Here is an 11,504-nt window from a genome sequence, read left to right as displayed (position 1 = left end):
TGAGTAAATGAATTACTCTGGGATATTGGTTTGTTTTAACTCAGAGGGAGTTTCAGCCAGATTAAAAAAGTTAACAGTTTAAGTCACTTGTGGATTAATGCTTATTGGAGACACAAACTGTTTCAAACGATTCAGTTCAATTTGGTGAACTGGTTCAAGAAGATCTGGTTACATCGAATGATTCATTCATGAACTGGATATCACTAAACTGCAGTGTTTTGAACTCTCTCACAACAGACATGGAAGAGAAGACAATGCTGAATAAAGTGGTAGTTTTTGCTATTTTTGCACCAAAATGTATTTTCGGTGCTTCAAAAAATTCCAACTGACCCTCTGATGTCACATGGACTACTTTGAAGATGTTCTTATTACATTTCTAACCACACACAGTTTCAACGGAGGGACTGAAAGCTCTTGGACTAAATCTAAAATATCTTAAACTCTGTTCTGAAGATGAACGGTGGTCTTACGTGTTTGGAACGACATGAGGGTGAGTAATTAATGACATCATTTTAATTTAATTTATCCCTTTAATTGTTGCCAGTATCAAGTTTCAATGTCCATAACATCTGTTTGTGTATGCAAATTCACTTTTTTATGGTATATATTGAGCTTCTGTCTAGTATTTGTAAAGGTCATAAACAAATACAAAAATATGTCCAGGTCAGGGGTCTACTTGTTATTTTCTCTGTCAATCAAAAGTAAGTAAATAAATAAACTTCTGAAAAGACAATGTTGTGTAGGTTATTTCAAGCTCACTGATATGAGTGTGCTGCCCATAGTAAGCCCAGCATAGTGACAGAACAAGAACAACCATTGAGAGAATGAAAGGCACATCCTTAGAAACAAGGCCCCAATCTGTCCATAGGCTTTGCACTTTGATTGGCACTGTTTATATATTGTTGCTGTTTATATCAATTATTATTAAATTAAATTAATTAATATTTAAATTATTGATGATATTAATTAGTGTATTTCCTTTGGCTGATTTTGCATTAATTGTCTATCAATAGTACTATTTAGTTAGGAGCATTTGCATTTTGCACTGAGGCTAATCAACGACTTGCTAACGACCTGAATGAGTTTTATTGCAGATTTGAAACCCCCAACACCCATTCTGACCATCTCCCTACACAACCATTAACACATCCTGCAATCCCACCCTCCACACCTCCTGCTCTTCAAATCTGTGAAGATGATGTGCGCCAGGTCTTCAAGAAGAACAAAAGCACCAGGCCCAGATGGTGTTACACCAGCCTGTCTGAAAATCTGTGCTGACCAGCTGGCCCCCATCTTTTCACAGATCTTCAACAGATCCCTGGAGTTGTGTGAAGTGCCTTCCTGCTTCAAACGCTCCACCATCATCCCCATCCCAAAGAAACCCAAGATAGCAGAACTTAACGACTACAGACCTGTGGCTGTAACGTCTGTCGTCATGAAGTCGTTTGAAAAACTGGTTCTGGCTTATCTGAAGGACATCACTGGACCCTTACTGGACCCCCTCCAGTTTGCTTACCGAGCAAACAGGTCCGTGGATGATGCAATCAACATGGGATTGCACTTCATCCTGCAACATCTGGACAAAACAGGGACTTATGTGAGGATCCTATTTGTGGACTTTAGTTCGGCATTCAACACCATCATCCCAACAGCCCTTCAGACCAAACTGACCCAGCTCTCTGTTCCTAGCTCTATCTGTCAGTGGATCACCAGCTTTCTGACAGATAGGCAACAGTTAGTGAGACTGGCGAAATTTACATCAAACAGCTGCTCCACTAACATTGGTGCCCCTCAGGGATGTGTTCTCTCCCCTCTGCTTTTCTCCCTGTACACCAACGACTGCACCTCTAAAGACCCCTCTGTCAAGCTCATAAAGTTTGCAGACGACACTACAGTCATCGGCCTCATCCAGGACGGTGATGAGTCTGCTTACAGACAAGAGGTTGAGCAGCTGGCTGTCTGGTGCAGTCTTAACAACCTGGAGCTGAACACGCTCACAACAGTGGAGATGATCGTGGACTTTAGGAGAAACCCACCTGCACTTTCCCCACTCACCATCATGAACAGCACTGTGACTGCAGTGGAGTCATTCAGATTCCTGGGAACCACCATCTCTCAGGACCTGAAGTGGGACAATCACATTGACTCCATTGTTAAAAAGGCCCAGCAAAGGTTGTATTTCCTTCGCCAGCTGAGGAAGTTTAACTTGCCACAGGAGCTGCTGAAACAGTACTCGGCCGTCATTGAGTATGTCCTCTGTACTTCAATAATTGTCTGGTTTGGTTCAGCAACAAAATCAGACATCAGAAGACTACAGAGAACTGTTCGGACTGCTGAAAGGATTAATGGTGCTCCCCTGCCCACCCTTCAAGAACTGTATACATCCAGAGTGAGGAAAAGGGCTCAGAAAATCACACTGGATCTCTCACATCCAAGTCACCCCATCTTTGAACTTTTGCCATCTGGCCGGCGCCTCAGAGCCGCAAACACCAGAACAGCAAGGCACAAGAACAGTTTCTTCCCCCAGGCAATCTACCTCATGAACAGTTAAATGTTCCCTACTTATGCTTATAAACGTGCAATATCCTTATATTTATTTGTTAACCCTCCATCCTAGAACATTCCTGCATCTCACTCAATCCTATTCCATTATCATTTATAGCACAATTGTTTATACACTTATTTATTTGCCAATTTGTAAAATATATATATTTTTTTTTCTCGGTGTGTTGTTGTCTCTGTGTACTGGAAGCTTATGTCACTAAAACAAATTCCTTGTATGCGTAAGCATACTTGGCAATAAAGCTCTTTCTGATTCTGATTCTGATTCTGATTTTTAATTGACCGAAGTGTTCAAAAAGCAGCTGATGTCGGAGGAGGACCATAAGTTGTATTCAGATGGTCATCATGGGATCTTATTATGGCAGGCCCAATGAAGTGACCAGCTTTATGTAAAATAAAACAGCTTTTTTTTGGCTGAGCATATTTTTCAAAATTATGATTCCGGTTTTATATGTAAAAACTTTTTGTTGTATATATGTTTCCACAACTTTTCAATAAACATTTCCTTTGGTAAAACCATTGTTATGAAGTCAATGGGTAAACCTAGAAGGAAGAAATGACGCAATAAATAGGTTGTGCAAGTACCCGCTCCATCCTGTAGGTGGCAGTGACGCACAACGACAGTACAGCATCTGTGCTTTACAAGACAGAGAAGTGCGAGTCTACAGGGTGTTGTTGACATTCCCCGGAACCTTACAAAAGTTTTCTGCAGTGTTATGGCAGTATTGTCAGTGGCTTCAAATACATGTTTCCAACCGGACAGTTGAAAACACTGAGCCGTCAGATGATCGGTTGATTTTGTTGAAGTGGTTGTGAGTACACTTTCGGCTTTTCTGGGTTGGGACAGGAACAGCATACGAGGTCATTGATCGCAACAGCTCATTTCTCAGAACAGACTGTTTTCTGTTATTGCTACTCTGTGCTGTTATTTCACGTAAGTGGGTATTACGCTTATCAGTCTGCGAGCATGTGGTTTAACCTTTCTATGCACCTTTCTATGCTTTCTATTAACATTTCTATTCAATAATTAAACAATTGTTTCAATTGCTTCAGAACAAAAAATAAATAAAATAAAATTCAAATTATAGTATATATCATATTATATGACTTCTTCTCATATTAGATGCTTCAGTGCTTTGCTTTCAGATCATGTTGAGTTTTTGCCATTATAATGGGTATTATATTTGTAGAATAGAATTTTTCAGCTTCAAGTAAACAGCTGTGGTGGTTTAGATGTAATATCACACCCTGGAATGGCTTTTAAAGATCTGTAGAGTGTAGTGGGACATTGTGCATTAGAGGAACATGATAGCACAAGCATGACTGATTGATTGGTTGATTGGGCAATCAATATATGTAATACACAAGAAGAAAACAAGAATATCTTCTCTTCACTCATTCAAATCAAAGTAAATAAATGTGTCTGGTTAACAGGTTATCAGTATGACTCGCGATATCATTCTTGGAGATGAACTGCCCGACTGGGTTGGGGCGAAAGAGTTTTATCAGAAGTATGATCCCAAAGAGGTGATTGGGAGGTGAGTTTTTGTTCGATTCAGCAAGTGTTTTGGTGTCACTTTTTGAGATATTCTGTAACTGAACTGTCCCCCGTGCAGAGGTGTGAGCAGTGTGGTGCGCAGATGTGTACACAAACACACAGGGCAGGAGTTTGCAGTGAAGATCATTGAGATCACTGCAGAGAAAATGACAGAACAGCAGTTAGAGGAGGTGAAGAGCTCCACACTGAAGGAGATCCATGTGCTCAATGTGGTGAAGGGCCACCCGTCCATCAGTGAGTCTCAAATGCACTGCTAACGTTTAAACATCTGTTCAAACCTTTCTGAATAGCAACTGACCTTATCTGTGCTCCTTTTTCAGTCACACTTATTGATTCTTATGAGTCAACAACCTTCATATTTTTGGTATTTGACCTGTAAGTATATATATATTAATAATTTATTATGTTAAATTATTATGAAAAGTTTGGGCTCAGTAAGATTTTTTTTTAGATATATAAAAAAATAAAAGGATATTAATACTTCTATTCATCAAGTATGTATTCAATTGATCAAAAGTGACAGTAAAAACAATTATAATGTTACAGAATTTTGCATTTTAAATAAATGTTCCATGAACATCCGAATCCTGAAAAAAAAAATCTGACAGTTTCTTCAAAGATACACTGAAAATAAGAATATTAGAATTCTTTCTGAAGGATCGTGTGATACTGAAGACTGGAGTTATGGCTGTTCACAATTCAACTTTGCCATCATAAAAATAAATTAAAATTTATTAAGCTAGAACATTGTCATTCTAAATTGTAATAATTTTAAACTATATTAAAATGTTTTTACTGTATTTTTGATCAAATAAGAGTCATATTAAGTATCTTAGCAAGCCCAAACTTTTAAACAGTAGTGTACCGTATTTTCGGACTATAAGTCACACCTGAGTATAAGTCAGATCAGTCCAAAAATACATCATGATGAGGAAAAAACATATATAAGTCGCACTGGACTACAAGTCGCATTCATTTAGAACCAAGCCAAGTCTACAGCCATGAGAGGGTGCTCTATGTTTTCAGTGTAGACTACAGGAGCACTGAGCAGCATAGAGCGCCCTCTCGCGGCTGGAGACGGTAATGTTTTCTATTGGTTCATTTCTCTTGGTTCATTTCTCTCGGTTCATGTCAAATTAATTTTGATAAGTCTCACCTGACTATAAGTCGCAGGACCAGCCAAACTATGAAAAAAGTGCGACTTATAGTCCGGAAAATACGGTATACGTTGTAATTTCACACACATCTTCTAATACAGAATGAGGAGAGGAGAGCTATTCGATTACTTGACTGAAAAAGTCACCCTCAGTGAAAAGGAAACCAGGTTAGATTTCAATTTATTTTCAGATCTTGTTACAAGTTTCTATGGTAGCAAATGGTTCTCCTCATACCATAATTAACCAAAAATATTTCCTGCAAACCTTTTTCGCTTTTAGGAGCATAATGCGTGCTCTTCTGGAGGCTGTCCAGTATCTGCATTCTCTAAATATTGTACATCGTGACCTCAAACCTGAAAATGTTCTGTTGGACGACCAGGGACACATCAAACTTTCTGACTTTGGCTTTTCAGTCCAGCTGGGGCCTGATGAAAAACTAAGAGGTGAGAAAATCAACCCTGTCCTTCCACAGTGGCAATTTATAACAGATTCTCTGATTTTTTTGCAGCTGAACAACACACAATGTTTTTACACTGGTCTTTGTCAATTTCCTTTGTTAGAGTTGTGTGGAACACCAGGGTATCTGGCACCAGAGATTCTGAAGTGCTCCATGGATGAGACACATGAGGGATATGGGAAAGAGGTTGACCTGTGAGTAAATAGGTTTTGCTATTAAACCTTAATAAACCTTTCTTGTGGTCACATAAACTTTGTACAGCATTTTCTCCACGTGTTTCCACAGGTGGGCTTGTGGTGTGATCATGTTCACGCTTCTTGCTGGTTCTCCCCCATTCTGGCATCGCAAACAGCTGCTGATGCTGAGACTGATCATGGAAGGCCGGTACCAGTTTAGCTCTCCAGAGTGGGACGACCGGTCTGACACCGTCAAAGACTTGGTGAGATTCTTTTAGCATTCTCTTAACCTGTAGCATTTAGGTGTATATGTAACCATATGTGCATTCTCTTAAATACAGAGGCGGATAAAGTGTACGACTCCATTACTTGAGTGAAAGTACAGATACTGCAGATTTTTTTTAAAGTAAAAGTTCTTAGTTTCTTTTTTTTTTTTTTTTTATCTCAATGCACTGTTTTATTATTGTTGTATGTAATACTTGCAATGCTTTATGCCTCATAAGCAACTTACAATATATTAGACCTGGATACACTGACTAACCAGTAGTGTCTATGGATGTATAGCTTTTAGAAATGTATAACGTTAGAAATGAAACAAGTTGAAAAAGAAAAAACTATTTTATTTAACAAAAGCAGCATGGTCGTGGTCTCATACATCATAGCTCTAGGTGCGTGCACACATCTACATGTAGCCATTCATCCACATTTGAACTGAGCTGACAGTGAAATTGTAGTAAATACAGACTGGTAAGAAAAAACATTACACCTGCATTAAAACCCAACAAAACAGCTGCAGCTGTATACCTTTACAAAAGCAACACTGCTTTTTGCAAAAAAAGAAAACAGCCAGATTTATTTGACATCATCACTCTCGCAGTACTTTGATGTCATACACAGAACAGTCTGTGTGCACAGCTACTTCAAGTCAAACACCTACTGTACTTTCTTAGGAGACACACAACAGTTGTTATGTGGATTTATAGGTAATCTTTTCATTTATCAATACAAAATTGTGTCAAGTATATACCACAATATTAACAACTTCTTATTGAATTGTTATTAAATTAATATCACATGTGCAACTAGTCACTGTTCAAAAATGCTGGAAAATCACTTCACGTAACCTCGATAGAAATCAAGGACCTTAATAGAAATGTAGTGGAGTAAAAAGTACGATATTTGTTTTTCAAATGTAGTCAAGTTAAAGTCATAGTTTCCAGAAGAAATCATACTCAAGTAAAGTACAGATACTCAAAAAGTGTACGTAAGTACATTACTCAAGCAGATGTACTTCATTACTGTCCACCTCTGTTAAATACTCTTAGATCTCCAGGCTTTTAGTGTTGGAACCCACACTTCGTCTAACAGCTGAGCAAGCTTTAGCTCATCCTTTCTTCCGTCAGTACCTAAAGGAAGAAGTGCGGCTCTTTAGCCCCAGGAAGACATTTAAGGTGTGTGTTTGTTTGTTTTTTCATTTATATAAACTACCACTCAGATTTTGGTGTTGGAAAGATTTTTTTAATGTTTTAATGCTAACCAAAACTGCATTTATTTGGGAAATTAAAAGAACTGATTAATATTTTAAAATGAAATTTACATTTTCAGCAGCCATCTTGGTGCTCAAGAAACACTTTTTAATATTATCAATGTTGGAAAACATATTTTTGAAAAAAAAAAAGACACTTTTCTCAGGATCTTTGATGAAATTTATTTGAAATGAAAATCTTTTCTAACATGTTAAATGTTTTACAGTCATTTTTGAAAAATTTAATGCATCCTTGCTGAATAAAAGTATTAATTACTTTGTTTCCACTTTTCTTTACAGGGTTTTCTAAAGTACTAAAGAATATCTAAATTTAAAAAACATAGCTTCTTTATGTTTTTTTTTTTTTTGTACACAACAGAAACAAATTCAAAATTGTTCTTTGCATTTTCAGGCCCTGATCTTGACCGTGTTAGCTTGTATACGAATGCAGTGCCGCTACTACCGAGCCAGACCATTAACAAAGGAGCTCCTAGCAAGAGACCCTTACTCCATCCGCGGTGTGCGCAAGCTGATCGACGGCTGTGCTTTCCGCATCTATGGACACTGGGTCAAGAAAGGGGAGCAACAGAACCGAGCTGCTCTATTCCAGAACACGTCTAAAATCATTCTGATGGGCCTTGAAGAGCTTGAAAACTAAAGGTCATATTCTTGTTTCTAAAGATATCACTCATCTGTCAATTAACAGTTTATTGTTTATGTCTTTAGGTAAGGGTCTGTAGCCTGCCTGTCCAAGAGGCACACAAACACAATTATTTATAGATGTTTTTTTCGTCTTTAGAGATGGATGGTGCTTTTGATTTTTTAGCAGCAGGCCATGTGAACTCATTTTAATCACTCACTGTGGATTTTATGTTTTTTATTTTACTTATTATATAGACCAAAAAAAAAAAAAAACTTGTATTCACAATTACTTAACAGAGCTTGTGTCCTATTCAAGCTTTCTAGCCTTTGACAGTTTTTGCCACGAAGCAGATTGTATTTGAATTTATTATCATTCTTATGCTTCGAAAACAATTCCAGGTTGTTGAAGACTAAACCATAGATGCACAGGGAATATTTAACAGCGTGGAGTGGACTTCAAGACTTTCAATACAAATAATAGCATACTTGAAACATAGCATTACAGTAACAAAACCCTACTGAGTTTTTTTTTTTTAGTTTATTAGACATTGTGCATTCATCATCAAGGTACTGTACTAATTCTAAACAGGTATACATATATGAATAATATATATAATTACTGTATTTTTTCCAAAACCAAAGAAGTGGGACATATTTTCTTACTTCTTAACTTGAATGTTGGTCTCCAGTTTACTAATGGCATTATTAAGCTGATCAGCACTGTCCTGGAGCCGTTGCTGTAACTGAGCACTCAAACGCATCACTTCATCCCTCACTTCCTTTTGAACAATGGTCCTCAGCTCAGACTTTGGAGAAGACCCTTGTGTGAGGAAAAAAAAAAACATAATATAAACATAAGCACATACATTTGTTTTAATTGTTGTATGTAGTGATTATAAAATTAAAGCATGCAGTCTGGCATTCAATAATATATAATCACTTTTTTTTTTAAATCTCTTCCACTAGTCTTTACAGGTTTTCTAAATTACTAAAATAAATTCTAAATAAAAAAAATAAAAAAACTTTTTTTGTGTTTTGTGGAAACTGGGCATACATGTATAATATTTAATTTAAATTTTGCTCATTTTCATTTCAATTTTATTTAAGATGTAATTTAATTTTTTTTTAAAGCAAATAATAAATTAAAAACATAAATTATAACATTCTTCATTAATATTAATTTGTCAGATGGGAGTTGGAAGAACTTATTCATTGATTTGTATTCACAAAAATATATATTTTAGAGCTAATGTCTTGTACAAGCTTGCAAATTAGTTTTTTGGAGTTGTCTTATTTACTTAAACTTCAGTTAAACCTGTTGTAAACCTGTCAATAAACTTTAATATATTAGTACCTTGTTCAAGACTGTCTGTCGCTGTAGCCTTCATTTCAAGTGCAGCACTTTGTTGAACTTCTCCATCCATTTCTGTCTCCCTTTCACTTTCTCTTATGCCACCTGCAACACTTTCTTTAAACAACAATTAACCGTGTATGCTTTTAATTAATCAAATCTTGTGTGCTACATGTATATTTGTTTTCATCAGATGTGCATTACTGTACCAGACTGGGCAGTTTCCTCAATATCTGTGTCCTCCGGTATTCCAATATATGACAAAGCTATATCCAGCTGTACCTTTACCATGCAAAAGAAAGTGGTCATAAAGTTCATCATTAATTTTCCTGTTAACATAAATTAATACTTAATTTACGCATAGTATTTGGCCTAACAAATTCACAGCCTCATACATACCTCTGGGGTAAAAATGTATTTGTATAAAAAATAATGTCTCATATACATGTTGATGAAATGGGACAAAATTTGTGTCACTTGCTCCGAGCTGAAAAGGTCAATACTGAAAGGAGGCCTCTGTGTTTAATGGGGAAAATAATAAAAGTGGTTTGAGCACAAAAATGTTTGTTATATGAGGTTTCCAAAATGTATGTCTATGCAAATATAAGATCTACACTACTGTTCAAACTGAAACAGAATGCTTTGTAACTTTATGAATGTGTTTACTGTCATTTTTGATCAATTTAATTCAAATATGTCCTTGCCGAATAGAAGTATTAATTTCAAACTAAATCTTACTGACCCTAAATGTCTGAACAGTAGTATATATACATACCCTGACTGAATGGCAAAGCAGAAGTTCACTGCAATAGGTCAGACAGTGATCTGTGTTATTGAGGGGTGTTTCTAAAAGGTTGACAAGAAAGAGTGTTCATATTTTCTTGTACACAATTCTATACAGTTAACTCTTTATTAAGTAATTGGTTAAGCAAGTTATGAGTACTATGGGTGCATTACCTGTGTTAAACTGATGTACATTTTTGATAATAGAGATAAGTACAGAAGTCTGTTCCCTATTAAAATGTTGGTCTTTGCAGAACAACACTAGATTTGTGTACAGCTCAAGTAGTACTCTCTGTTTGGGCTGGGGCACATCAGAGGCCAACATTGCACGGCACAAAATCCTAGAGAGAAAGCAGACAATGTACATATATGCAATTTCCTGAACATCATGCATCAATTATTATCAGGGTAGCATTTCTATAAAAGGGTCTAACAGATTGTGCTTAAGCATTTAAACTAATTCATTATAATTTATTTACTCAGTTGCAATATAAAATTGTTTATTCCGTTACAATGCAAAAATAGCAGGCTGCCTAGTAATATATCAATAAAGAATATACAGCCACTGCTCGGTAATGTATATAGAAATATTTAAAGAGGGTGTTTTTAACTGTTACATTTTATAATGTGACCGTCACACTGATTTATACATGATGGACTGTTTAAAACAACAAATTAGGATATAATGTTTAAATAAACAATTTACAACAGCAACATAAAGTTTATAATGTAAAGGTAAACCTTTCGATCTCTGGTATGGAATTGCTCTTCTCAATCTCTCCCATGTCACTGTGTTTCAGATCAGCCCTAGAAATGCAATCAACAAGAGTTTTAGGATGTTTGTGTGTCTGAATATGGGCAAACTGAACTGGATTCATAATTGTGAGACCTACCATAACAGCACCCGTGATCTTGGAGGTTGAGAAACCTAAATAATAATAATAAAAAAAGATGAAGACAAATGTATAAAACGGATAAAATATTGATTAAATTAGCATTTACTACTGAAAAAAGTAAGGCGTTTACCCTGATGTTCTCTAAATGCCTCATTTCTCCCCCTGGCAGTCTGAAAAGCTGCTCTATAAAATATTGATCTAAACCACCTGTGTATACAGTATGTTGCATCGTATCCTAGCAACGGATTTTTTTCTTCTTCTGAAAAAACAACAACAACAAAACTTAAAACCCAAAACGAAAATGAACGAAAACTTCACACGAAGGATCAAGCTATTAATCATTTACATATATATTAAATTACAAAAATAAAAACGGGGGGCGGGGGTCTAAAATTCT

General features: G+C 36.3%; 2 protein-coding genes across 3 annotated transcripts; one reads left to right on the top strand and one right to left on the bottom strand.

Moving 5' to 3' along the window:
• The first annotated feature begins 3,185 nt into the window (after window positions 1-3,185).
• phkg2 (phosphorylase kinase, gamma 2 (testis)) lies at window positions 3,186-10,077 on the top strand. Of its 2 annotated transcripts, none has more exons than XM_026276234.1 (10): window positions 3,186-3,496; window positions 3,997-4,100; window positions 4,179-4,354; window positions 4,441-4,495; window positions 5,379-5,444; window positions 5,557-5,720; window positions 5,838-5,928; window positions 6,020-6,173; window positions 7,236-7,361; window positions 7,848-10,077. In XM_026276234.1, exons 2-10 carry the CDS (start codon window positions 4,006-4,008, stop codon window positions 8,091-8,093), a joined length of 1,173 nt encoding a protein of 390 aa, XP_026132019.1. In that variant the 5' UTR covers window positions 3,186-3,496; window positions 3,997-4,005; the 3' UTR covers window positions 8,094-10,077. The 2 variants fall into 2 exon arrangements, with proteins under 2 accessions (XP_026132019.1, XP_026132020.1); XM_026276235.1 differs by having other exon boundaries at window positions 3,186-3,374; window positions 7,848-8,093.
• Window positions 8,701-11,494, bottom strand: cfap119 (cilia and flagella associated protein 119). The gene is made up of 9 exons (XM_026276236.1): window positions 11,238-11,494; window positions 11,105-11,139; window positions 10,953-11,018; window positions 10,386-10,552; window positions 10,204-10,274; window positions 9,828-9,944; window positions 9,638-9,710; window positions 9,432-9,545; window positions 8,701-8,897 (listed from the first exon to the last, which is right to left on the bottom strand). The coding sequence occupies exons 1-9, from the start codon at window positions 11,334-11,336 to the stop codon at window positions 8,737-8,739; spliced, it is 903 nt and encodes a 300-aa protein (XP_026132021.1). The 5' UTR covers window positions 11,337-11,494; the 3' UTR covers window positions 8,701-8,736.
• Between the last annotated feature and the right edge of the window lie 10 nt (window positions 11,495-11,504).

The sequence above is a fragment of the Carassius auratus genome, chromosome 12, assembly GCF_003368295.1.
Source record: "Carassius auratus strain Wakin chromosome 12, ASM336829v1, whole genome shotgun sequence".
Lineage (NCBI taxonomy): Eukaryota > Metazoa > Chordata > Actinopteri > Cypriniformes > Cyprinidae > Carassius > Carassius auratus.
Note: the sequence above shows the minus strand (reverse complement) of the source record. Positions and strands in the feature narration are given on the sequence as shown.